Source organism: Nannizzia gypsea, genomic scaffold (genome assembly GCF_000150975.2).
Source record: "Nannizzia gypsea CBS 118893 supercont1.5 genomic scaffold, whole genome shotgun sequence".
In the NCBI taxonomy this organism is placed as follows: Eukaryota; Fungi; Ascomycota; class Eurotiomycetes; order Onygenales; family Arthrodermataceae; genus Nannizzia; species Nannizzia gypsea.
The window spans coordinates 1,537,491-1,563,975 of NW_003345197.1; the positions used below are offsets into that span (position 1 = coordinate 1,537,491).

Consider the following 26,485-nt stretch of genomic DNA (forward strand, 5'->3'; position numbering starts at 1 on the left):
TACTGATCGCTCTAGGCATCGTATCGGCCAGGTTGGGCAACTTGCAAAGTGGAAGTATGGCCTGGCTACCGCGGTAGCAGTCGTATAATGCCGGCCCACTGATGCATATCTCTCTCTATATATAAAGCCCCTTTTCCCTAGGGCACTCAGTCATGGCTAATAGCCAGCTAGATATAATAGGTAAAAAAGAAAGAAAGAATAAAGAAAGATGGATGGAACTATTATACTTACTGGGGCAACCGGTGGCTTGGGCCAGGAGCTCGCAAAACAGCTCCTCCAGCGCCCTGAGTCGTATACCCTGATCTTCCCCGTCCGCGACCAGAAAACAACACAGGCAGTACACCTTCAACGGCTTATCAATTCGCACGGCAAAGCCAACCACATAGTCAGCGTGCCGGAACTTAATCTCGCCCGTTTTGACGACATCCGTGCTTTCATTTCCAATATCAATGATAAAGTATCGGCTGGCGTCATCCCCCCCATCCGTGCACTGATATTAAACGCAGCCGTGTGCTATGAGTTAAATGGTCTCCGGTTCACACACCAAATGATAGAGACGGAGAAGCAGCCCCCACCATTCGAGATGAACTTCGCCGTCAACTTCCTTGCCAATGTCCTCCTTTCACTCCTGCTCCTCCAGTCCGTAGACAAGCAGCACGGCCGTATCGTGTACACATCCAGCTGCACACATGATCCCAACAGACCGGAGAACGAGTATTACAAGCCAGAAAAGCTCAAGTGGGATATAGCTGATCTGGCACATCCAGACATGGGCAACCTCGACAAGGATATAGCCATGGAGGCAATGAGGCGATACGGTGCCTCAAAGCTCGCCCTCGCTACCTTTATGTGAGTCCAACCTCGTCTTGCTTTGGGTACAATTGGCCAAGTAGGCCAAGTACTGGTATCACTGGGCCCCTAACGCATACGAACGCCCAGGCATGCATTGAGGAAACGCCTTGATAAGACCCCAGGCCTAGAAAGTATAAGCATCGCAGGCGTCGATCCTGGTGCAGTACTACACGCAAACATAGTGAAAAGAGCTTCATGGAAGAACCGAAACTTCGCATTTCCGTTGATGCAGTTGTACACCCGCTGGGTGGCTCAGTACCTCTGGCCTAACGGGCTGTTTCGCACGGCTGAGAAATCCGCACAGGACCTGCTGTCTGCAGCACTGGGATCCAAGGACTCCTGGGCCCATCCTGCAGAAGCATACTTTGATGGACGTGAGCAGGTTGAGGCGGCGGTTGAGGCAAAAGATGAGAGGAAACAAGAGGAGTTGTGGGGGTTGAGTTTGCAGTATGTAGGCCTGGATGCGAGCCAGACAAGTCTTAGTACCCGCGCTTGACTTGAGGCGGGGTAGGATGGATACTTTTTGATCAAACCGGAGACTCGCGGAACGGAACCTCCAGATTTTCTGAAGCAATGTAAATCCATGGGATATTATCCGCAGCTCCGAGTCAAGATTTCGAGATATACTCAAACCCCTCCAGTTCGTAACTCTGTTGGAATCCATCCAGTCTACGAGTTGATGCCCTTCAGGGATCCATATTGTTCCTAGGGTCGACTGTTCTTATGAAGGAAACAGGAGAACGTAGGCACCTCGTAATCATCATGCTTTAAATACACAATGTCCATGCATTGAATACTTCGAGTTTATGTTTTCTTGATGTCAAAAGAACCTTAATAACTTTAACTTAAAGTAATCACGTGACATGGATAAAGTTGGGTAACCGATTTACACGTGATGCTGCTGACATAACCTTAAGGGTTGTCGTATATAAAACGTCATGAATCATTGCAAGCGACGGCACATCCGAGATAAAGACGAAATAGGTGAAGTGAGAGAAAGAAGAATACAAAGAAAAGGTGCAATGAGGGAGAGGGGGAACGGAGAGACGACAAAAGAACAAAAGAAGACGAAATAAAGGGGAAGAAGCAAAGAGCGCGCGCCTATTAATAGATGTTCTCGAAGAACGCCACCACATGGAGAGACCGACAAGGCCAAAACATACTCCGTACTCCGTACGCCGTACAGAGTACAAGGGCATGCACATCCTCTTGCAGATGGGGAGATGCAAGATGCCTGCAGATACGATGAAACAACGAACGGACTTGGTCGCCTCTTCTGCCCACCCGCACGATGCTCATCTTTATCGTGGCCTCCATTGGCCTGCCAGAAGAACGGATCAACCCGTCCGGAGTGGGCACGCGCTCGTATCGGCCATGACCAAAGCCGTCTTGGGAGCTCTCGACCTGGCAAGCTTGCAGCCAGCACGGCGTACAGCTGCAGGGATGCCTTTCAATTCTTCCTGGTTGATACCATATTAATAAGTGCATACTAATACTAAGATAAACCACCAACGGGACGCTCTCCCTCGCTTGTTCCTCCTCCTCCTCGCTTTCTCCCCAAGTCTTCAATGAGTTTCTACACTTCCTCTTTTCCCTGATCGATTGATGCCTATACCTCCTGTTGTCTAAAACGTCTGCTACCACCATGTCCAAGGAGAACGTCGTTGTTGACATCGAGGCGGGTGTGCGAGACGGGGACAGCAGTGACGGTGTCATCCTTGATGTCGCTGCCGCTCGCTCTGGTGCTGCTGACGCCCTCAAGACAGCGCCAGACGGCCATACCATACTCGTTCCCCAGCCTTCAGACTCCTCGGAAGACCCCCTAAATTGGCCGTCAACGAAGAAGTGGATAGTCCTTCTCATCATCTCCTTTGCTGCCTTCTTGCCAGACTATGGCTCTGCTGTTGGCGCTGTTACCCTCCTCCCACAGGCCGAGTATGTCTCTTCATCTCCGTGTTCTGTTCTTTAGTGCTGTTTCTATGCCACGCATTCTTTTTGCTGACGGTAACAGGATATGGAATATGACACCGGATGAGGTCAACCACTCCCAGGCTGGCAATGTCTTCATGCTTGGAGTCGGAGGCCTTGTTACTGTCATTTGCTCGGCCTACTTCGGACGTCTTCCGGTCCTCTTCTGGTTCATGGTCGGTGCAGTGGCTACTGCCATCTGGTGCACAGCTGCCCAAAGCTTTGAGTCCTTCATGGTAAGATTTCTCCAACTACAGATAAGTCACATTTGTCATGGGTGTATACTGATTTACTTACGCAGGCTGCGCGCATCCTCAACGGTTTCTTCTCTACTGTGGCACAGGGAGTAAGTTTGCTCTGATGTATATCCATTCGTGTACGCGCCCAGGCTAATAAAATAGGGCGGTCTCATGTTCATCAACGATATCTTCTTCTTCCATGAACATGCCCGGAAGATCAACATTTGGTCTAGCTTTATTATTGTCTCACCCTATCTCGGCCCCCTGCTTACGGCTTTCATCATCAACACCCAGATATGGCAATGGGCATTCGGCGTCTACTCCATAGAAACCGGACTCTGCTTCATCGCCATCATTCTATTCATGGATGAGACCTACTATGACAGGAAGCTCCCCGTAGACCAACGACCAGCCCGGATCTCCCGCTGGAAACGCCTCATCGGCACTGAACAATGGCAGTCCCGTCACCAGCGCAACAGCTTCAAGGACGCATTCCTACGGCCCTTCATCGTTATTGCGAAACCAGCCATGTTCATCTCCTGCATCGTCTACCTCCTCACTTTTGCTTGGGTCGTCGGCATCAACACCACTCTTGCCATCTTCCTCGTGCCCGTCTATGGCTTTGGTCCAAAACAGATCGGATTTTTCTATTTCACTCCCGTTGTTGCTGCTATTCTAGGCGAGATCGTCGGTCACTGGTTGCATGATCGTGTGGCTAGCCTAGCCGCTTCCCGCAACCAAGGCCGCTTTGAGCCCGAGGCTCGTTACTTGGTTACCTGGATCAGCACCCCTTGCATTTGTGCCGGTCTCATCCTTCTTGGCTTCGCCCTGGAGCGGGAATACCACTATATGCTTGCCTCCTTGGGCTGGGGCCTCTACGTCTTCGGTATCATGATTACTACGGTTGCTACCAGCGCTTACGTTCTAGACAGTTATCCAGAAGCCAGCGGTGAAGTCGCTGCTTGGCTTAACTTTTCCCGCTCCACTGCCGGTTTCATTGTCAGCTACTTTATGGTTCGTTGGGCTGGAGACCAAGGACCCATCCGTCAGTTTGGTGCCATGACAGGCATCTGCGGCTTTGCCTTCGTGATGCTATTGATATTCCAGTTTTTCGGCAAGAGAATCAGACGCTGGGCTGGTCCGGTCAACTTTAAGACGCTCTAATGATTAAAAGTTTTGCTAGTTTCTTTTTCATTCTTTTTCCCCTTCTAGAACTTCATGTCTATAGCGAATTACTGTATGTGTATATAAACCTGGGGCGGGCTGGCGGCTGGTGTCCACATCAAGTAGATTTACTGTACGGAGGTTGTCGTGTTTATCATACGTTACAATTGCACGAGCAGTTATCTTCATTTAATTTCTCTTGACGGGAATGAAAAAAGCAAAGCAAGACTCGCCCCACGCCGGATTTCGTATGCTTATAGAACTGGGGACTGGGTAGTTGAATTAGTCGATATAAACAACCGGCTATTAACAGGGATAGGGGTTCCGCGTTTGACGCCGTAAGGAGTTAGCGGCTCCTGCCCGGGAAGCTCGAGCTGTTCTCCTGCCTCCACCTGTGGATACAGTATGTTTGTCTCTACTCCGTACTTGATACTAGTTTCTTGGGATAAATGTAACTATCATGGGCAATAAATCTGGTGCTCACACTATGGCGTCAAATATTCAGGTCAAGTCCGTATGGAGTTTACACACGCTCAATGGCATAAACGATAATTGTATACCAATATGTAATGCCCTAAAAGGTACATGAGAAACAAAAAGATGAAATCACCTTATCGTCTTAATTTACTGGATCCTTGTTACTCTCAATATGCACCTCTGTTGTCTTCATAATGCCACCAAGTTGTGACCTTCGAGCTTCACAAAAGTCTAGGTCCTCCACACTCTCACGACCATCGCCCCATCTCCTTGACCGCCCCTTATACTCTCGTAGGGGATAACAACAAGATTCGTTCGTAGATAGTAACGAATCTTTTGGTAGAAATGCAGGGTGTTGAACCTGTTCCCCTGAGCTGTGTTTGGACGCATATCTGTTGGAATTAGACTGCTGTGCTGTAGGTGTTTTCCCCATAGCAATCTTCAGGAGCGGGCCGAGGGGAGGTATACAGGCTGCTATTATTATAAGATATTGTTCCGTATTAGTCCAGATAGTCAGCGAGATGGTGTCATAGGTGTAATCGCTTCGTGCAGTTAGACTGGCGAGGAATATTGTCTTAATTATAGCTGCGATCATTGCCCTTGTGGTATTGTTAGTACACATAAGCACTGTATGCTGGGATAAGAGCTTACACTATGCCCAGAGCCAAAACACACCCAAGGCAAGTCTTAGTTCTTTTTGACATTTGCAGTTTCCATATAACAAATATGGGATATATGGCAAGGAGGCCGTCCGAGAAAGCTGAAAAAGCTGAACATGTATTAACTAGTTAGCCATGTAGTTATTTCCTCATGTTAGATTCAAAAAAAAAAAAAGCTGGGAGAGGTGGATATACATACAGCCTTGAAAAAACGCAAAGTCCCTTTGGTGATGCGGCGACCAGCAAGATCCTGATACATTTTGATCCCACAGCCGCGAAGCTGGTGTACACTGGCCGAATATGGTAAAAACGCAAACGGAGTTAATCACCATTAACATGGCCATCAACGTATAGAGGAACACCCTCTGTGACCGAGAGTTCACGACAATCCGTAGCAAAAACAGTATGACGGACACCTTGCCAAAGTTCGTTGACATGACATGGCAACCCTGCGAGATCCAGTTGTATTTATTTGCATTGATGTACTCGGCCCCTGTGAGACTGGCGGCATGCTTACCCAGTCCGTGATGAACACTGGCGGTAAGTAGGGATGTGTTCATGGTAGCCAGCACCTAGATAGAAGATGGTTAATATCAGCTCTTCTACTCCCCTTTGTCCCCTATTTTTTTTTTTCTCACTGCCAGCAAATGGCGAAGGAATACCATCGAAAGACACATGCTCATATCATCCCATCCCCAGCCCGAAATAACCCGAGTCCGAGTGTAGATTCGTGCCGTCAGTATAAGTGCTGCAACGCTGAGCTCAGCCCACATCACCGACAGGAGCCTGGCACCGCCATTTGGCTGTATAGACAGTTGGCCATCCATTGAGAAGTTATGGCCACGACTGGCCGTGATGTGATGATGCTGGGAAATTCGCAAACCCTGGGCTGACCAAGGGCATTATAATTCCTCCTATACGCCCAGGCGGTACAGAGATCGCCGTGCAGCCTCGGGATTTTCAATGTGATGGCGTGTGAATAGGCAATATCAAGCAACAATGAGCCGGGTCGCTGGGAGCAGCCCAGGACTTTGTGATGGAAGAAGGACCTTGTAATGAAGACGAGCAAGCCAGGCGACATATCGACACCTCTTTATCGCAATCCGCGGGCTACCGGCTTGAAGGGCGGGTAGGCTGCTCCCGATCCAGCTGCATTGTTATTATGTGTGAGACGAGACCGTCGCTCATAGGCGGCGCGGGTATAGAGTGACACCGGATTTCATCTCTGGCGGAGCTGTGACAGGGCGCATCACCGCATGTGCGCTCCGTGGACATTCCGGAGTATATTTGGCACCATTCAGGGAGCTGGATGAACGGAACGGTGATGCGTAGAGCAGTTTGCTGTCACTGTGATATTCTTGCTGGATGTTTGGATAGTGGCTAGCTAGTTACCCATGATTGCTTCTGTTAAACATGCCAGGGCTCAGTTCCGGCGCTAAGTTAGCTAAGGTTAGTTGGTGTTGGTTAATTTAGCTAAAGGAGCGTCTGGCAGTTGATATATTTTAGCTGTCAGGTCAGAACAACTAGGTAGACGGACAAATGACAGAAGCATTATCACATTGGTTCATGCTGGCTCAATTCTGCACAGAGAGTCCCAAACAGACCAGAATGAAGACGGCCTGCTAGCTGGATAACTGGTCATCCCGTCGACCGATGCCACGGATCCCTTACTCGCTTCTCCTGCGCGCGCGCCGCATCGATCCTCTACTGCCTCCGCTGCTCCAGGAGTGTCGAGATCTCTGCTCGGCAAAGAACGAGCTGCGTTGGCTCACTGAATATGCACGGAGTCATGGTACAAGCCGTGAAGCCTGGAGCTGGAGGCAGAGGCTGCAATCGCTGGTCTGTCAGAGAGCAGCAGGGAAGCCTCTGCAGTATATACTAGGGGACCAGCCATTCGGGGAATTAACAATTCTCTGCAGAGAGGGAGTGCTGATTCCACGGTTAGTGTTATGCCTGTTGTTTCTTCTCCCCTTGCTGTTGCTATAACTATTCCAAGATGGTGCTGACCCGTGATGAATTCCTTTTAACAGGCTAGATACGGAGTCGTACACCACACGCATAGCACAACGATTGCTGGCTGAGAACCGCCATAATCCTACGAGAAGTCTTCGAATTATCGACATATGCACTGGCACAGGCTGCATACCGCTGCTGCTTCATTCTCTGCTTGCGCCCTCAATCCCCACCCTTTCGATCATTGGGGTTGATATCAGCTCAACAGCCCTCTCCCTTGCGAAGAAGAACCTCGAGTATAATATTGGGAATGGCAGTCTGCTATCTCGTGCGCGAGACGAAGTCCGTTTCGTGCATGCTGATATCCTAGACCCTTGTTCTCTGAAGCCAGATGGCTCGGAGCTAGGGACGTTACTCTCTCGATCAGGACAAGACCACAGCGATAGATTGGACCTGCTGATATCCAACCCACCATATATATCGCCCAGGGAATTCGCAAACGGAACAACAAGACGTAGTGTGCGTCTGTATGAGCCTGCATTGGCATTAGTGCCTCCGCCAATTCGCCATGTTGACATATCGTCAGAATCGGCCAGGGCAGATTCATTCTACCCTCGTCTACTAGACATCTCTGCACAGCTCGATGCTCGTTTCACTGTTTTAGAGTGCGGTGATCCAGCTCAGGCACGAAGGGTTGCTACCATGGTTGATGATAAGGGCCAAAATCCGCCTTTACAATTCCAGGGGGATGTGAAGACGGAAGTCTGGCGTTGCGACTGGGACGCTTATTCTCATAATACATCTGGGAATATTGCTTCCGACGATCAGGGAGAGTCAGCAACTGTGGATGTCACAGCCAAGCCTGATCAAGGGGCTCGAGCGGTTGTGCTTTCGAAATGCTGACCACGAGGTTTATACTGGAACCGATCCTGATATAATTAAACAGAAATGGAGATACAGGCCTTTCAACAATGAGGCATTTAAACTCATTTTCTATTGAAAAGGCGTAGGTCTGTCCCACGGGCGGCCAGATACGTACAAAGACCATTCAATAATCCACTACCTACCGAGCAAAGGAGGGAGATAAGATGAGGGAAAAGAAAAGAAAAGCGGCGTCAGCTTTGAGCCACGATAGACCTGGAAGGCCTTGGTCGAAGCATGGAGTGTATCCGCAGATAAACTCTCTGCAGTGCTACTGTGGCGTTATATCGAACGTCACGATATCACGTTTACATATTCAAAACAAAAGAGACTGGACGGCTTTGATAAGAAGATTATATTCGTAATTTCGAGGTATCTTTAAAATACCACTTATCAACAATAGGTCAGGGCAAACTGACGTCGTGCAAGAGAGCAAGATTATATATGCAATGACGTTGAAAGAAGGGAAGGTAAAAACAGCAGGATGCACTCCGTAGAAAGGGAGATATATGCATGGTGGTCATGAACATCTCTGTTCTATGCAGAGAAGAAGATATAAAACACAAAGGTGGAAAAAAATATACAAAAAAGCTCTAATCACAAGGGCATGAGGGATATCGATATGCAGAAAATGAGTTGAACAAAAAGGTGACAAAGGTCCAAAGCTAATGTGGACTGCGAGATATTACATGGCAGCAAAGAGCATGCCAGCACTAGCCAAACCAACCGCAGCAACGCCTAGGATGAAATCAGGTCTCTTTGGTTGACCTGCGGCCATGGAGCTTGGTTGTTTTGGGACGCCAGTAGGGACTCCAGGAAGGCCGGTAGCCTGGGTTATCTGAGCACTTGTAACGGCATCTGGCACGCCCGTAGCATCAGGCACGCTGTTTTCGCCGGTTCCGATTTCCAGGATGTTTGTCTCGGTGGAATTGAAACGAGTTGGCGCAATGGAGATCTCGTTGTTCACGAGGTCATAGACAAGATAGGCGCTGCGTAGCACAGTATCACCAAGAATGGAGATAGAACTGCCGGCAGGTGCAATACCAAAGACACAGGCCTTTGAACCGTCTTTGAACTTGGCTTCATTGCCATCGGCGTCTGGTCCAAGATCAATGACTAGCTCGTCCATGCCAACTGCGATCTGGGGGGAGGAGAAGGTGAAAACAATTTTTCTGTCGTCGCTGGCCATAGAGCAAGGAACGAATGCAAGGTTGTTGGATGGGTCGAATACGGCGTCAACAGCGTTATAGACCTTGGCTGCGAGAGAATCAGGAAGATAACTCAAACTGCTGCCCGAGTCCATGGCAACGGCGACTGGCTGAGATGCAAATGAGTTGATACTGCCGTCAGAACCAGCCCGGATCCCAACACCCGTCAGGGCTACTACAAGCGAAGTGTAATCGCCCCTGGCGGTATGGAGTACGGGAACGGTTTGGAGTTTGCCTTGAAACTTGCCAGTGTCGATGCCGCCGAAGAGGATCTGGCCACGGCTGGCATCCAGGTCGTTAAGCCAGAGCGAGTAGGCATTAGAGCGAATGTAACCGGCATTGACGAGGGCAGCAGGGAGGTTAGGATATGATTTGTCACCGGACCTGGTAACCTGGGCTTCACCAGCTTCATACCCAATTCCCAAAACACCGACTACGGACGGTTAGCATGGAGCGAATGGTCCCCTTGTGATAAATATGCAGCACTTACGGGGACTGGACGAGGTGTGTCCGATAGCAAACTGGAAGTCCTTCAATTTGATGCCTCCGACGTTTAAGACATCGGTGACATAGTCACCGCTGGCGCCTGATCCGTCGACATAAGAGATGTTGAAATCGTTGTTTACAAGCTGGTAGGAGCTAGAGCTGGATGAGTCGTAAGTTCCGCCCTGGCGGCATGGCGCACGTCTCGAGTTGCAGAACAGCGATTCCGCGGTGTTAACCCATAGATCACTACTGCCGGTGTCGATGTGGGCTCTGATCGTCTGAGGAGGCGTTCCTATGGTGAGGTTGCAGAAGTATAGGTTTTTCTATATAACTGTTAGCATTACATGCTAGTACAAATTCCCTGGACAACCCATGGGCAACCAACATTGCGGTACTTACCTGGTTATCCAGATCCTGGCTGACAGTTTTGGTAGAGGCTCTTTTAGCGATAATTTCTCTGTGGACTGGCTTCGCAGCCTGGAAACGCTCGATGTCAAATCCGAGAACCGACGGATTATCTCGCTTGACAACCTGCAGAGACACAACAGCGGTCGACAGAAACGGTACAACCGTGGCCAGAGACCAGATAACTGAGTCGCCACGCATGTTGAAAGTGTTATTAAAAACGGCGTTGTGTTGTGCTGCGTATGCAAAATAGTCAACAGCCAAAGAAAATACGGGCAGCGTCTCTCTTTTATACGACAGCCAAAGCGACCATGCAAATCACTTTTCTTCTTTTGTTTTTTGCTCCTTGCTCTTTGTTAGACAGGAGTATTCCTTTTTAATAGTCAAAAAGCGAAAACCTGGCCCAGTCGGTTAGTTGATATATAAGTTTTAGTTGTTAGGGAGATGGTGGTTCCCGTACAAGAGGATATATATAGGAGGCGCCGACGATCAATAGTGACAATGGCGACTTTTAATACCACCTTCACAGGAGAGAAGAGAAGAGGAGCAAGAGAGAAAGAGAAGAATGAGTGAATGACGAGGCCGAAGACAAGGACGAGCAACCAACAGCGGCTGAGCCTGCAGGAGCGATTGCCCCCTGACAAAGTTCGATCCTCCGCCCCCCGGGACCCTCCAGCCTCGTTTTGATAGGGCGTAAGAAGGCATGGCAGGCCGGCTAAGGCTTGCCAGAGCGATGGCTGGTAGGTGTACGATGCGAGATGTATCAGCCCAAGCGCTATATTTAGGGTGCGACTTGATACAGAGTACTAGGCGTGGAGAAGCCTAGGGCCTTAAGGGGACCAGCGACTGGTCGATACTGCAACACCGCCACAGAGCCATGCCGACTTTTCACGCGTTGTATATTTTTTTGCGCTGTGTAATCCGTGAGCAGATTAGTCAAGGTTGCTTGTCAAAACATGAACAACTGAGTCAGTCACTTAATTGCTGTCAAGCTTTTTTTGGTTCATATAAGAGATATTAAATATGGACAGCGTTTGTTTAGGGCTGGCTGCCACTTGTCGCTGGTGGCCGGCGGCGTGGCCGGCTGTTGAAAAGACACCCATCCACCCCATAGAATAGCTAACTCGGCAAGTACTCCGTACATCCTCGAAGGAAACAAAAAGAATTAAACAAGAAGATATGTCATTACATCGACGTTCATACACCACCATGTTTACTCGCAATCATGCACAGCGACTAAAGCGACTGGCATGCCGAGCAGAGCCCAGCATAGGCGAGCAAGGATTTATCGCAACTGTGCCATGCTGGGCGCTTGGAGCTGGCGATCACAATCGCTCGGATTGGGCTCCGGGGTGCTGCTGGCCCTCTTCTCATTGGAAGTCCCGATTATGATCTCCTCCTTCAGCTCAGCGTCATGAGACTTGGCCGTCTTCCGGTCAGACGAAACGCTCATCAAACTCGACTCTTTCCGGTCGACCAGGCTATTGTTACCTGTTGGTTGGCTATCTCCTGTTGCTTCGAGATCCGAGATCGTCGGCAACGTCAAGGTCATGTCGTCCATGCCTCGAGCAGTTCGAGTTCGCCGTCGGCGTCGGGACGTTCGCGTCCTAGTGTAGTACGAATATTGACCGGGCCGCTGTTTCAGGTTGAACAGTGATTTGAACGTTGCTAGACAGCATGTTATCACCGCTACGGCTGTTTCCATTGTACTCCAGAACAAAAGCCAGGAAAGCGGTGGCTGGCTCTGGTAGCCGTTGCTCTTGATAATGCGGACCACTGAGATGGTGATGATACTGAACCCCAAAGCGAAGAGGACGACCAAACCCCCTTTTTCGGGGCCGGGGAGGTTGGACCGCACGATTAGGACAATCGGCAGCACCATGACTGTAGCTATCAGTAAGATGGCTTTCTCTATGACTCAAGAGTAATGCAGGGTATGCGATTTAAACTTACTGCACACGTCTGTCACTATGTCCATTGCAGTGTTAAACCGCAAGCTTACCAGGGTGCGGTAGATGCTTCCCCTGTCGATACAGTGGACTGTTATAGGACATATCGTCAGCATTTTCTCCACGAACCTAGGCAAATGGGGGTATAAGCATCATGCTAATGCCGACTTACATGCTTCCAGGGTTGAGCACCCCACGGGGAACAAAGCAGCATTGATGATCAGAGATATCATGCAAAACACTGCCACTGCCCACCAGGCTTTCCGATAGTCGCTCAAGTCCCGAATCAGCCTCCAGTAAAGCGCCAGGAAACTCCCCTTAATGCAGTATAAACTTGCAGTAAATACTACATTATGTGCGTATACCAGGCGGATCATCTTGGTGATTTTTACACCATACTCGGGGGGCGGGCGCTTGCCAGAAAACCCCTCGAGATGTATGTATATCAATGGTGATACAACAGTGACCATCACCATTTGGGCTATCTGTCCAGCGTAGCCAGCTAGGCAAAAAGCATCATCCCAAAATAGTCGTCGCTGAAGCCATATTCTGATAGCTATTCGAAAGATTATGACGACTGTCGTAAGGGCGAAAAACGACCACAGTATTATCTGAATGAAAGCTCACTGTCAGCAAAGCGGATAAGGTCAGACGCTCAACCAGGGTATCAGGAGATCCACTAACAAGTAGAGGAACCCTGGGTATGTGTTTCAGGGCGACGGGACGTTCGTTCCTATCAAGAGGCTCATTTGCGAAGACTTTTCCCATCTTGACCGTTCAACGGCCCTGTATTATATAGGCCTATCAAGTAGATATATAAATCAAAATGGCCTGGGTATCAATGTGCCACCATTCTACACGAATAGAAAAATCAATTAGAAGAATGCTCGAGTTGTCTTGGGTGACAGAACAAATAAACCAGCAATTGCACTGCAAATAACTATGAATTGACAACAGATGTGAGGACTCGTTGCTCGTATTTGGTTGTCTGGTTTTTATCTTGATCGAGGAAGAGAGAGTAAGCAAGTAAGCTGACAGGCACCCTGTACTCCGTCCCTTCTATTAATACCCTGAGCAACCAAAACACACTGACAGGAGAAGTGCTTTTTTCAAGCCCTGTCTGTGTTTATGGTGCAATCCAGAATCCTTTTGGTAACTAAATGAGAATTTATAAAAGCAAATCTTACCGGCAAAAGTAAGAATCGAGAGGGAAAAGAAACGACGAGAGAGAGGTTTGGATGTACGGCTTTTAACTAATGCAGGCCTAAACCACAAGATGCGGCAAATGCATGGGGGTTCCATGATGTCTTGTAAGGAACACACAGGCCGCCTATTTTCGTGTTCAATCACCGACCCATGGGATGTTGCTAGCAAGGATGGCATGGATACCCAGCTCTAGTTAGCGATAGACTTCATGAAAAGACCCATCAGCACCATGCCATGCGTTGAAGTACGGAACATATAGGGTTGGTTTGCGAGCTATCGAAGGACGTGGGAAGCCTGGTGTTGACGGAGCAGCTTTTCGAGAGCGCTCCTTGGGTGCTAAGGCCGCCCCGGGGAAGGCCGAATCTCGAAAATAACTGTCCACCCTTCCCGAATTTTCCATGCTTGCCACTTCAGCTTGTGGCTCTGGAGGAAACATAGAGCGTTGACTAGGCTTTTGCTCTTTCACCCTTCTTCTATGGCGTACAGACTGTCTACTTTCAGCAAGATGAAACATGTCCAAGTAACTAGTAGAACCCTGTAGCGCCACCACCAACGGTCGAAGCCACACCACTCTGGGATACTGGCATGAGGAATGACCCAAAGCCCTTGCGTGGTTTTGACAGAGAAGTCGAGAGTAGTCATGAGTGGTGTTGGCTGATTTGGATTTGATTCTCAGGGTGAGGGACACTGGCCCAATAATCACCCTGGTTGAGCATAGTTACTCTGCTGGCGTGGATACAGGGGAAGCTAGGCTCGTAATGCGAACCTAATAATGGGATTCCCCGGTTCATCATGCAAGCTAACTGATCCTGTGAGCCTCGAATCTACACCATAACTCCTGAGACAACAGGCTTCACCATGGAGCCAACAACGGTGTCAAGAGCCTGATGAAGTCGAGTAGACGCTTTATGGATCCATTTCAAATGCTCATGATACGATCTTTTGACGTCAATCGTGCATCGTGGCCAAGTGGCTGGTTATTATAGTTAAAAGGGGTGAAAAGGTTCCATCCCGTTCTAGCCTTGGTGCTATTTGGACGTTGGCTCGTATAACCACCCAAAGAGGAATGGGACGCTCTGAGCCTAGGGCGAATCGGTGATGATGTCCAAGGTGATTTTCTCCGAGCAAAAGGCTCTCTGTGCCCTTCTCTGCCCACCTCTAGGTTTTGATCCTGGCTGGTGATCATTGCTTTTTCCCTCTGCTGCCCCTTTGACGGGATGACTTCCGCGTCAAGTCAAGTTCAGTTGTATGTCGTTTCGACCGTTCTAGGTACTAATTAGTTACGAAGTTAGTTGTTGTCAGTATATGTAAAGTGCTAGCCTCAAGGAAGAACTCCGTACAGGTAAACAATCAACGGAGTATCGATGTTCGAGCACCTCAAGGAGAATGCTACAGGCCAAGGAAGGTGTGTGTCGTTTTGTTATATAGTATGCACTTCACAACACGAAGCAAATTTCTGGGCCATACGGAGCACTCGGGATGTGCAAGGATTCATTGGTATTCTTGTCTTGTCACAAGGCGTAGTAACATGTATCAAGGGTGACGAAAACCATGGTGGAATCAAGAGCACAGACATGTAGGTCGTCCTTTCAGTACTGTCAGTGCAGCACCATGGCCCGCATATAGACTAACTCTCCCAAGGCCGCTTCTGTGTAGCGAATGCTGACGATGGGGGTATCCTTAAACGGGAGGGAGATTGGTAACTGGGCTAGACCTATCATGCAGGACAAAGTCATAGAATTACTCCGTAGCAACTCCTTCTTACCCATAACTATGTCGCAATTAGAATTTCGAAACTCCAAAAAAGACGGTCCAATTTATGAGTTTGAACTGGTGGTGGAGATTTTGCCCAAGCGCCATTTATCGTCTTGCATTGACATGAGGTTTGTGAAGAGTATGTACTCCGTATTGGAGGAAATTAGAATATGGCCAGCAGCGGGATATGCTTGCCGTCATGCCGGACCCTTCTGATGTAGCACCGTATCCGATCTCCCCCCACGCCTATTTCAGGCTTTAGAGAACATAAATAGCATAGCTGCCCTTGCTTATGCCGCAGAATCTGGCTAGAAGGCTGTGTTCTAGCGAAAAGGAACTCAAAGTGCGACGATATCCTGGAGAAGTACAGTAGTTTCTAGCGAGAAACTGGATGCAGGTTACATATCAAGAATGTAAACCATACTCCGTACCTGGATATTCACCCTTGATCATGCAATGCAAGTCCTGATTAGTCCCTGCAGGAAGACAACACGACTCGAGGTTTCCTTTTTCTTCCTTCAGAATGGTATGGCTAAGTAGTTGTGTATATTTGATTTATTTTGCTGTTAAAAGCGTATCGAGAGATTCCATTCCTCTCCATAGCTGATGGACTTGCTTTTGTTTGTGTATCATACTGCGTACTGATCTTCGACAACGCCTGCTCAAAAGTAAAGGATTCTTGTCACACAGTACATAATTCGCTCGTGGTAGGCGAACACGGATGCTAATCCAGACGCGGCTTCAAATCCAACGCGACTCTAGCCACATTATTGAGAACATGCGAGCCTCACGCGGGATGTTATGGCATTGCCGGATATAATCCGAAAAAGTGAACTCCTGTGAAAAAAATAGATGTACCGGGTATATTTCGGCGTTCATAGTCCTAACTATGCACGAGCTCAGGACGACCATGATTTGTCCTTTCCACCATGTTTGATGGCCGGTCATGGCGGTGGTGTGACGAATAACAGAGGTGCTTTCGAGGTTACCAGTATCAGCCGTACATCAAAAAGCAGTTGATACCATGTATAGGTAGACACCCTTGCACTTCCGCCTGGCTGGCAGCCGTTGTGATCGACGCGGGGAGACTCCACTGGCAGCGCGGAGCCAATCCGCAATAGCTACTGGTTGTCCGAAAAGACACTCCAGCATACGCAAGAACGAAGTATGTAGTTTTATGTAGTTTTATTTCTCAGTGCATCTCCACCTCGGTGGCTCAACTTTAGCCCATCCCAGGCCCACGTGTAGAAGACGGTAAAGAGGCCGAGAAGATGTCAAAGAGCAAGTGTGCTTGGGCGTGAAATTGGAAGCTACCGGTAACCAAGACATAAAATGTACCCGCAGTTTGGTCGCAGGGGTGGCAACGGCATTGCTGTATTGACATTGGTGGAAAGAAATCCTTCAGCCAACCATTTCCATTCGTTAAGCGGAGGCTATCCCAGCCATGAACCACGAACCGGCTGAGGCTGTCAGAGCCTTTGGTTGGTGCCGAAATGGGTGCCGAGATGGACGGGAATTGAGTGCCTGAGCGTTCCAAGGAGGTGGTGGACGAATCAAAGAATACTCTGCACCGATAGACGATTCAAAGAAGGCGTTGAAGACGACCTGACCTCCCACGCGGCAAACAGCCCTGAACTATATGGTTGCTGGCGATATATACTCCGTAGGTAACTTCACATACTATGAATTCTTGACTTTCCGAGATTTGGCCCAGCTGGCGGAGAAAAGATCCCTCCCCCATTTCACTTCGAAGCTGGGCTTAGCGCATGTAAGGAACCGTGGCGCTCGTTAATTCCTGCAGTGTGATGGATGAGACAGATGACCAGCAGGCAAATCTAACTGGCGATCACCCTGAAGGCTATCGTCATCGATACGAGGTTGAGCACGAAGTGCAGTATCCAACCAAACAGCCGTACCAGCCGTAATACGAGCCGATTCACGCAGCTAAGAACGCCTCTGTGCACCAGAGGCTTGGGGGGTAGCCGACTTTCTTTGAAACAACTGAAACAGCCCTGGAGACGGGAAGCTAGCATGTCTGTGTCTGTGAGCACTAATTCCCGCAGGAGCTATGCCATCCAGGCTTCTCTTTTGCCAAAAGTGTGATCCAATTGCTGCTGAGGGTTGAGGTTGAGGTTGAGGTTGAGGTTGTTGTCTTTGTGATAGTTAGTGGACCGAGGCCTATCGTGTGACTACGTAGATATCCGCCACCTGGAGAACTTGAAGAAATGCACTTCTGTCTGGTTCATGCTGTACAAGTAACAATCCCACAATGACAAACATAAAACCGAGAAGACAATACCACTATTTACAGCTCTTTTTGTGTGGAGTTATTGCCCTTAGTTACCTTTCGATACCCAACCTAGCATTTGAGCTAACGCCAGTATGTAGTATCGTTGCCATTAAGGCCGAAAACTATATTTGATAAGCCCCTGGCAGCATATTATGAAGACTTTTTATATAAATATTATGAGCCTAGAGGATATATATATTAATAGAGAACCTGTTTTCTTGTCTACTGGAGGATATAGCTACCTATTAAGTATATTTACTTAAGCCTATAGCTTGAGAATGTTCACCTTACTATAACCTGTAGAGAGGTTTTGTATACTTAGTTACATCCCTTAATGATAAGCTTCCTAGCAAGAATTATCCGATCTGGCTAGGTTCTTCTCGGCATATTCTATATTCATAAGGAGCTACACATTACTCATGGAGATATACAACACCTTTGTGTCTCTTACTAGCCGCATTAAAATAGGTAAGGTGGGATGCTGGATCAGGTATCCTTTATCTGTGACTTGTTACTCACCCCATACCCATTTTCTAGGTGATATTGGGACAAGCATGCCAGACGATGGCAGCGGGCATCAACACGTCATTCAACGCGGCCTCTATGCTTAGTATAAGCCATACTCATCGCCATAAAGCACCGCCAGGCTCCTCGATAACCCGCCGTGGGTGCTGTCATGCAGGGGTTCTCGAGATCGGTTTAATCAACAAACCATGACAAGTGTTTCTAGCCCGGCCGTTAGGACCCAGTAGGCTTTTATTCAGCTGTCAAAGATACTGTTGGCAGAGCGAGCTTGTAATAGCAATCAGCGACTGGTCTCGCATTTCTCCTCCTCTTTGCGCTTCAGAAAATGTTGGGATATTCCACTTTAGCTACGGCTCGCACTCATTACCCAAAGGTATCCTTGGGGCCTTTTTGTCCCTTGTGGTCAAACAGAAAATCACGTGAAAACTAGGCAACCACTGCCTTGATGATGCATCTCCAATGATTCCTATTTGTAGTCTCATCATCTTTGCCCACAATGAAACCCTTAACGCCGTTTACCCCCAAATCCCTGCGAGCTACTCCTCCTGTGTGGGGGTCAGATGCTATTTCCGTCATGCAAGGTCGACGTTACGCGCCCAATGTTTTTGGTACATGAATTACCGCCCTCACCTCAGATTTTGGAACCAAAGCAGCTACAGTCTCAATGCCATATGCCTCATCCAGATACCTTGAGGTCCTCTCGCAAACGACAGGAGTCCGGGGAATATCTCGATCGACATCCGTCGAAAAGGCTGAAGCTCGACCAGCCTGCTTCAGCATATTGGGATAATCTGTCGAAGATTTGGCTAACGAAGGACGCTCTCGAGGAGCTGGATCGACGAAACGGGGTTTCTAGCAGCGTGCCAGAGTCGCCATACTTCTACCACCGGCCATTCACTCGACAGTTACAGACGAGACTTAAGCGTCGTTACAAGACACTTGCCCCCGATCCCACATATAGTTGCAAACCCGAGAGCCTAAGAGAGATTAAAAGACTCTCCAGACGAGGTGGACCTGATCTGTCTGACCTCAGAAATGTATGTAGTCCTTAGGACATGCAGGTGCTCATGCTGAAGCCTCCTCTTAGTTCCCAGAGCCTTGCTACCTGGCAATGAGCACAAACATTTCAGACCGCCGGAAGCGACGTGCAGGGACTCCTCCAGAGAGCAGCAATAGCAACAATAAGACCACAAAGACTACAAGCACTACTGCCTATAACCGGAACTTTGAGCAGAAGTTGATTGATCATGGCATTTACCCCAAAGGCTACGAGTATCCAGATGGTCGAGTGCCTGCAAAGCCAAGTAATTGGGAGGAGATAAAGGAAAGATTGGCCCAACCAAGACGCTCCCTCTCACCTTCTAAATTTTCTGAAAGGGACTTTCAGAAATTTGAACGAGCAGATACCAATGCATCTAAAGAGAAGCCAGTGGCAACTTCTGTTATACCAACTATTGATGGTGATATTAGTGACCGTAAATGTGTTGGAGGAGACTACCCATTTGGGAACCTCGCTCCCCTAACGGATGGCACTTTGGCAAATGCAAAACCAGATCATTTCTTTGGTGCTCGCCCTGAGCAGCTTAGCTCTAACATCCGCGATGAACTTAGCGAGTTTATCATTCCATCGACCCAGACCTCCCTTCCAATGGCTCCAAACTTCTTTCTGGAGACTAAAGGTCCAGATGGATCCCTTGCTGTTGCTACTCGGCAAGCTTGTTACCACGGTGCGCTAGGCGCTCGGGGCATACAGAAGCTTCAATCGTATAAGCAAGATGAGCCTGGCTATGACAATAACGCTTACACAATTACATCAACCTACCACGGCGGTCAACTCAAGCTCTACACAACACACCCCATCGCCCCTCGAGAAAGCAATGAGCACCCTGAATACATTATGACCCAATTGAATGCCTGGAGTATGGTTGGGAATATAGACGGCTTTCGGCAAGGGGCCTCTGCCTACCGGAATGCACGGGATTGGGCAAAAGAACGGAGGGATGGGTTCATCAACTCTGCAAACGAAAGACACACGCAACCTCCATCTGAACCTCTCTTATCTGAACGTGAGCCAACTTCTGAACCAACTGTTGTCCTGGAGGATTCTGATACATCAGCCATATCTGATGAAGCCGAAGTCCACGATGCTGAGTGGAGTTTTGCACATCCAAATGACAGCGCTGGGGATCAGGCTTCGAGCAAACATACAAGAGCCAAGCCAACCAGTAGTACTAGCCGCAAGCCTCTCCAAAATTAAGTTATGCATTTGCGTATATCCTCATGGAACGGGCCGTCCATGCCAAGGCATGCATGCATAACTACATACCTCACATTGGCTAAATCATATCATACATATGGGAATGGAGATCACGAGACACTTTTTATGTTAGTTATAGAAGGATTCAAAAGTCTTCTATTTACTTTAATATATCATTTAAGGATAATGAGAAAATTCTACCTCTCGAAGAATATAGGAACTATTACAACACGTTACATGGTCCTAAAAAGCAATATCTTAGGAGACTCACTCAAACTCAGATATATTCAACCACTCTTCCCTTCACAGGGCTCTATCACGTCAATAACCCAAGGTGGCGCAGCGGAAAAATATCAAAAAAGATATCAAAAACATACGGGACAGTCGGGATTCGCTGGTGGTCACCCACCCAACTACTAACCGACCGGCAAGTGGCTTAAGTACAGCTGAGCGGACGGGAAGCTCTGTTTTCCACTTCCTATGGTCGTATGTACTTGTCTTTCACTATGATGGACCCATATCCACCCCTGGCAGCGACAAGTATCTGCAGGCTTAGTTAACTAATCGAGCTAAAGCGCGTTCTGTAGCTCAGAGCCGGATTGCTGTTCGGATTCCAGTGTTCCGTCCCTGGTCACCGTACTAGAGGGCCACGAGCCTCATCAGCGTATTCATGAGGTAACTGATGTGGATGGAATTTGACATCACAGTTAGTTACTTGCCACGAAATACGAACTTGAATGCTCAGACGGACCGACTTACATTCGCAGTTGCCTTAGATCTATGAGTTATGCATCATAAATCTAATGCCAGAAACACACGGCTGAAAACTTACCGTATATAAAAATGTAATATCTCAGTACACTGGTAGCCTTGATGGTAAGTTGCTATATTATACCATATACGTTTTGCTTCTTAAATATTTGTTTTCCTTAGTTGTGAGTATGAATTGTATCAAACCGGGCCTTTTGCGTCTTGTCAAGCTAAATTTTAGCTCTCCAAACGTGCCATGCATCGCCAAGGACACAAGCTGCAATTATTTGTAGTCCAGTAATAGCGAAATAGTAAAGAGTGCCAGGGCTAGAAACTATCAGTTTTCTCGGGAGCTGGGAGTACGTTGCACATAATAATGTAATTCAAAGAAAAGAAACTTAGACTCGAGAATTTGTAAGAATTCCCGTTTCTTAAAGCAGCTAGCTTTCCCAACTAAGAAAAGCAAGTTGTGCAAACGGGCGTTTAGTTTAGTGGTAAAACACCCCATTCGCATTGGGGAGCTGGGGGTTCGATTCCCCCATCGTCCAAATTTCTCGTTACTTTTTTGCTTCTCATTCTCTCTCTCCCCTTTTTCCTTTTTATTGGTCTTTTTTTTCTTTTGCTCCGTTTCTTACTTTTTCCCCTCTCTAGTAAGGCTGGCTGGTGGTTTTAGACAAGAGTAGGGAACCCTTCGTATGATGTCATTGTCACCCCTATATCGAGTCCACTGGCGGGTGACGGTTAAAACCACATCAACAAATAACATCCGTTTCTCTCCTGTATCATAACCAGCGAGCAACACTCAAGCATTCGACTACTGGGTTGAATATCCAGGCTGCATATTCAAGGCATTGCAGGTCCAACTAACGGCCTTCTAACCAGTAACCGGCAATCACGGATAAACGGAGCAAGCAACCTGATACACTTCGCCCTCACGATGACTGATCTCTCGAGCATCTCTACGCCCTCCCACTGCATTGCTGATGTCTGCATGATTCCTGTATGTGATATACCCATTTCCTGGCTAGTCATGTTTTTTATTTTATTTCATTTTTTTCACCGGTTTTACGCCGGTATATGCTTGGCCTTTCATATCTATCAACCTGCATGTGTGTTGGGGGCGAGATTTGGCCCTCTCGTACATATGTAGTTGGACATGGAAGACCCATGTAGAAGAAGTCCTAAGAGAAGAGCTACTAACGGTGATGAAAAACGTAAAACCGGCTTGCCTATGAAAGATTGGAACGTCCTCGCCTTCCGTTTCCCAGGAGGTAGCCGAAGTACAGTGTCTGATCGAGAAGTCAGGCTTGACATTCCATATGCACTCCGCTGGAACCACGATCGGTAGAGCAGCCACTTTCCTTGACACGCCAACGCCCCTGATGGAGAAAAAGAAACCAGCAAAGCTAACAACCGTGTTTCGGCTGGTTCTGCAGAGGGTCCATGGGACAAAGTCCTAACGTTAATCGGCCAGGCGCATACGGTACTGCACGAAAAGGGCTTGGTGCGGGTCCATTCTGATATCCGCGTTGGATCGAGGTGAGTGTGCACATTCCGTTTCAGATTCCCAAGGAACATGTGGGAAGTGGACAGCCAGTTGGCTAACCTGATCGACAATCTAGAACCGACAAGAGGGAGACGATGGAGAGCAAGGTTGCTTCGGTTCAGAAAGTACTTGCTAAGAACAAGTAGGAGTAACCTTCAAACTAGGCTCAAACGGTTGTGACGTCGGCCTCTCAACTTGGCCCGAAGAAAAGCACTGATAACAAGGAGAAGCTTTTGAAAATGATAAGGTTACCCATGGGAATGACTAGTTTTGTGTTACATATATTTTACAGCTAGATATCATCTCACGCTTCCATAGCTTCTATGTGGCTGCAGTCCAAACGCCTTTGCTGAAGTCAAGAAAGATTGGTTGGTATACAAAACTCCGGAGCACACTGAGTGCATCCTGCCGAGCCACCAAGAAGGCATGGTGGCTGGCTGGGCCAGGAGTGGACTTCCTTAAGCGGCCGCTTGAGTTCAGTAACCGGCATCAAAATTCGGGGTATCATCACCTGTTCATGACCCCATTAAATCTGTCAAATCAACAGTAAACTGCGCATCATGCCACGACCCACGTAATTTTGCAGCCAGTTCAGAGTAGTCTGAACTTTTCTCCGCAATCTGCAAATATTTTAACCCTTCCTCCTTTTTGTTTAGCTGCCGCAGCAACCCAGCCATGACGAGGGCTGCCCGTGTATGACCGCCGGCAACGGCGATCTCGTACCATTCGGCAGCTAGTTGCTGACTATCATCCTTCCCATACCGTGACATAAGTAGCATCTCATCTTTGTTTTGAGCAGGCTCCCCTTCCCCACGACCTCCGTGCATCAGGTGCAGAGTAAGGTATAGGTTTCCGAGTTGGTAACAAGCTGCCACATCGTTGCCCATTGCTACTTTTGTAAGATATTCCTCATACTTGACAAAGTCACCCGACTTTAGGGTTTCCGAGAGTAATAATTTGTAGGCTCGTGGATGGTCGTACACAGTTGCACCTATGGTATAAGCTTCCTTTGCTTCCTCATGTTTCCCTAATGTTGCCATTAATGAACCATAGGCGTCCCAGGGATGACGGACCTTGGTGGGGAACAGAGCATCAAAGCTATGCGGTGCTTCCACAGGCTTTGACAAATCCATTGCTTGCTTGAACCGCTGTGCTGCATGCTCCAAATGTCCATTATCTAGTAGCGTCTGTCCATTGATGACGACCTGAAGAGGGTCTTTTGCATCATCCGGGGAGGGAAGCGGACGCGACGATTCTGACTTGATGTGGGATAAGTAATACAATGATCTCTTGTCCCCTTGTGCAGCCAATTGTGGTAGGAACCAAAATGCTAGCGGTGCAAAATATGGGGATCGAAGAAGGAGGAAAAGAACCTGAGAGATCTTGTCCAGATCTAGTTTTCTTATTAATATATAGTTGAAATGTATATACTGGAGGTGTTGGTTCATCCTACCACATTGTATTGCTTCCAAAACTTGAACTCGCTGTTGTGTAGAATGCAGGCTCTCAGCAAGCTCAATGCATCCCCGCGCAATCCCAGCAGCCTCCCGCACGCTGACTGTCGTCAGCTTCTCCTGATATGCAGATTGAAAAAGCTCCAGCGGTATCCGTCGAACCACGTTGTCTAAATCTCCAGGGCTGAATTGCCCTGGCAGAGGCGACACCGATCGACCTTTATGGGGCGAAGGCGAATGTGCTGGAGGTGGTTCATGTTTTCGAGTGCCTCTCAGCGTTGAAGGTGCTTTCTTAGGGCGAGATGAGGCGGGCCTTACAGTGCCAGCTGCGGCGAGGTTTAATTGGGTGGGTAAGGCTAGGCGTCTGGCTGCAATGAAACGATGCATTTTTGTCGAAAAGCTCACAGGGGGAGCTACAGCATGACGTGAATTATGACGGGAGCTCGTACTGCCAGTATAAACTCGGGATATTGCCGCCCAAATTGCGTAAGTCAACTTCGGCTCGTTGTCTGTGGTGAGATGCCTCGGAGGTGGGCCACACAAGGCTGGCTGAAAAGATATGGTCTCGTTGCGGCTTCCAGGGTCAGACGGGTTGACGGTGGGTGCCAGAAGGCCTCGAAGGTCGCTACCTAGCTACACAGAATGATATTTAGCAGAGAGCCAAGCGAATTTTTTTTTCCTTTTCAGTTATTTTCCGCGTCTACCACGTGGAAAAGCGCAGCACAATAATACAGCAAATGTAGGCGAGCTCCTCGTTCAAGTTTTATTGTCGGGAATCCACCAATATCAGTCAGGGAGAACATGCTGGCAACTTTTCATGGTTTTGATAAGATTGGCGTTATTTCCGGGAAAGCCAGTGAAGATGAGGAACCATGTTGCCTCCAGGACTCAAGTTTAACTTCAGCCCCCTGCGCTTGCTCGTACCAGAGAAACTGATAGATCGCAATATGCTTTTTTTGCAGCAGTTTTTGTTCAGCGTATCCGTGTATGTGGAGGTACACTCGTTACAGACGTCTTCGATGTAACATTTCGAGGCTTAGTGTCATGGAGAGACAAGTGATAGGCGTCGGTTGGAGGGGGACGGAGCGTATTGCAATACAAGGCATATACCTAATGCAATCGCTGGCGGCTTTGGGGAGGTGTGAATGCCACGAGTAAGCGGGATGAAGCTGGCCGATGTGTTAGCGGAAAGGCGTGAGCTATGGATGGCTTCTTCGAACGTGGAATCACAAGCCAGGCGAAAAATGGCTTCTGGTCCCCCCTTTCGCTCCTTCGGGTTCCATTCCTGGCGCAGGAACAAAAGCGGGCCTGAGCGACAGACCCATGGGAATAAAAAACAGTTCTCGTTCCGTAACCGTAAACTGCATAATAAATGCTTGAGAGTGACTTGTTCACTGAGCTGGAGTACAAACGTACCTCGGGCCACTACTTAACTAGCTTCGGATATCTGCAGCATATTCCCTACATACGGAGTACCGACATCCTACTCAGTCCAGCATGCAGAGGGACATGAACCAAGTAATCTCATGTCCACCCCTGCCAGCGAAGGGAGGAAAAGTGCTCCGTAGCAGTAGAAAATTTTTCCAAAACCTTTTGCTCTCTTTGAACGAGCTTTTAGCTGAAAGTTCTATACACACGGAAAGCGGATCTTGGGACGCCCTCGGGCAACGTATCAGACGGCTGTCGCTTAATCCACCAAGTAGCCACTTCTGCAGACAAGCAAAATGCTGGATCCACATTAACTTTTCTTCGCTGGTTCCGCACATGCTAAAAGTAGGGGAGGAGTTACGTGCATGGTGAGTGCCTGGTTGAAAGGGTGGAATACGGCGCCGGGTCGACCCAGAGGAACGATGAACAAGGGCCCTCTTAAAATCTGGTCCTGGTCCTGGTTGAGCTGCCACTAATGCTGGAGAACGGACCTTTCCCCTTCTCTGGCGGCTTTCCCTAGCCATGTACGGAGTAGGCTGGAGATGGCATACGTTTGCTTGCTTCTTCGTGGGGAAAGCAAAATGAGAACCACATTTCGTTTGCTCCGAACGGCATTGAACATGGTTCTGGGGTGATCTCATCCTCCTTTTGGTCCCCTTGCTATCAGGAGTTATAAAATAGTGAAGTCGATCCGACCGCAGGTAACCCTTCGTAAGGCCCGTCGTCCGTTGATCTGCTCGCCCGTTTTAGACCTTTCTGAAGTGTTCCTTTGCTCGCTTTCAAGTGTATATTCTGGGCGGATCATTCATAATCTCTTCACTAATTGTCCGGATTCCCGTTTCTTTTTCTTCAGCTCCTTAAGCCAATTATACGCCTGTCCTACCCAGCTCACAACGGGCTTCTGACGAAGGACGAAGTCGAAGAAGGAAAGTCACGGCTGCTTGACAGAAAGGTCCCTTTTTCCTTTTTAATTCCTTTCATCTTTTCTTTTGC

General features: G+C 48.4%; 10 protein-coding genes and 2 non-coding genes across 12 annotated transcripts; 7 read left to right on the forward strand and 5 right to left on the reverse strand.

The window, feature by feature from the left end:
* Positions 1-208: 208 nt before the first annotated feature.
* Positions 209-1,348, forward strand: MGYG_06419 (hypothetical protein; the record flags this gene model as incomplete). The annotated part of the gene is made up of 2 exons (XM_003171828.1): positions 209-849; positions 940-1,348. 2 exons carry the CDS (start codon positions 209-211, stop codon positions 1,346-1,348), a joined length of 1,050 nt encoding a protein of 349 aa, XP_003171876.1.
* Positions 1,349-2,497: 1,149 nt separating this feature from the next.
* On the forward strand, positions 2,498-4,223 carry MGYG_06420 (hypothetical protein; the record flags this gene model as incomplete). The annotated part of the gene is made up of 4 exons (XM_003171829.1): positions 2,498-2,787; positions 2,864-3,056; positions 3,122-3,166; positions 3,222-4,223. 4 exons carry the CDS (start codon positions 2,498-2,500, stop codon positions 4,221-4,223), a joined length of 1,530 nt encoding a protein of 509 aa, XP_003171877.1.
* Positions 4,224-4,842: 619 nt separating this feature from the next.
* Positions 4,843-6,186, reverse strand: MGYG_06421 (integral membrane protein; the record flags this gene model as incomplete). The annotated part of the gene is made up of 4 exons (XM_003171830.1): positions 4,843-5,299; positions 5,352-5,469; positions 5,559-5,931; positions 5,998-6,186. The coding sequence occupies 4 exons, from the start codon at positions 6,184-6,186 to the stop codon at positions 4,843-4,845; spliced, it is 1,137 nt and encodes a 378-aa protein (XP_003171878.1).
* An 826-nt stretch (positions 6,187-7,012) lies between these two features.
* MGYG_06422 (mitochondrial N(5)-glutamine methyltransferase MTQ1) lies at positions 7,013-8,215 on the forward strand (the record flags this gene model as incomplete). Its single annotated transcript, XM_003171831.1, has 2 exons — positions 7,013-7,299; positions 7,390-8,215. The coding sequence occupies 2 exons, from the start codon at positions 7,013-7,015 to the stop codon at positions 8,213-8,215; spliced, it is 1,113 nt and encodes a 370-aa protein (XP_003171879.1).
* A 703-nt stretch (positions 8,216-8,918) lies between these two features.
* Positions 8,919-10,533, reverse strand: MGYG_06423 (acid protease; the record flags this gene model as incomplete). Its single annotated transcript, XM_003171832.1, has 3 exons — positions 8,919-9,874; positions 9,932-10,250; positions 10,327-10,533. The coding sequence occupies 3 exons, from the start codon at positions 10,531-10,533 to the stop codon at positions 8,919-8,921; spliced, it is 1,482 nt and encodes a 493-aa protein (XP_003171880.1).
* Positions 10,534-11,617: 1,084 nt separating this feature from the next.
* MGYG_06424 (hypothetical protein) lies at positions 11,618-13,049 on the reverse strand (the record flags this gene model as incomplete). Its single annotated transcript, XM_003171833.1, has 4 exons — positions 11,618-12,216; positions 12,286-12,372; positions 12,454-12,892; positions 12,966-13,049. 4 exons carry the CDS (start codon positions 13,047-13,049, stop codon positions 11,618-11,620), a joined length of 1,209 nt encoding a protein of 402 aa, XP_003171881.1.
* A 3,637-nt stretch (positions 13,050-16,686) lies between these two features.
* Positions 16,687-17,645, forward strand: MGYG_06425 (hypothetical protein; the record flags this gene model as incomplete). The annotated part of the gene is made up of 5 exons (XM_003171834.1): positions 16,687-16,723; positions 16,871-17,010; positions 17,100-17,163; positions 17,322-17,404; positions 17,631-17,645. The coding sequence occupies 5 exons, from the start codon at positions 16,687-16,689 to the stop codon at positions 17,643-17,645; spliced, it is 339 nt and encodes a 112-aa protein (XP_003171882.1).
* A 1,011-nt stretch (positions 17,646-18,656) lies between these two features.
* MGYG_06426 (hypothetical protein) lies at positions 18,657-20,314 on the forward strand (the record flags this gene model as incomplete). Its single annotated transcript, XM_003171835.1, has 2 exons — positions 18,657-19,094; positions 19,145-20,314. 2 exons carry the CDS (start codon positions 18,657-18,659, stop codon positions 20,312-20,314), a joined length of 1,608 nt encoding a protein of 535 aa, XP_003171883.1.
* Positions 20,315-20,688: 374 nt separating this feature from the next.
* On the reverse strand, positions 20,689-20,802 carry MGYG_10015. Its single transcript, XR_001951135.1, has one exon. It is a non-coding gene; the product is annotated as a 5S ribosomal RNA (ribosomal RNA).
* A 739-nt stretch (positions 20,803-21,541) lies between these two features.
* MGYG_10562 lies at positions 21,542-21,612 on the forward strand. The gene has a single exon. It is a non-coding gene; the product is annotated as a tRNA-Ala (tRNA).
* A 678-nt stretch (positions 21,613-22,290) lies between these two features.
* On the forward strand, positions 22,291-22,756 carry MGYG_06427 (hypothetical protein; the record flags this gene model as incomplete). The annotated part of the gene is made up of 3 exons (XM_003171836.1): positions 22,291-22,408; positions 22,501-22,603; positions 22,687-22,756. The coding sequence occupies exons 1-3, from the start codon at positions 22,384-22,386 to the stop codon at positions 22,754-22,756; spliced, it is 198 nt and encodes a 65-aa protein (XP_003171884.1). The 5' UTR covers positions 22,291-22,383.
* A 369-nt stretch (positions 22,757-23,125) lies between these two features.
* MGYG_06428 (hypothetical protein) lies at positions 23,126-24,451 on the reverse strand (the record flags this gene model as incomplete). Its single annotated transcript, XM_003171837.1, has 2 exons — positions 23,126-24,003; positions 24,064-24,451. The coding sequence occupies 2 exons, from the start codon at positions 24,449-24,451 to the stop codon at positions 23,126-23,128; spliced, it is 1,266 nt and encodes a 421-aa protein (XP_003171885.1).
* Between the last annotated feature and the right edge of the window lie 2,034 nt (positions 24,452-26,485).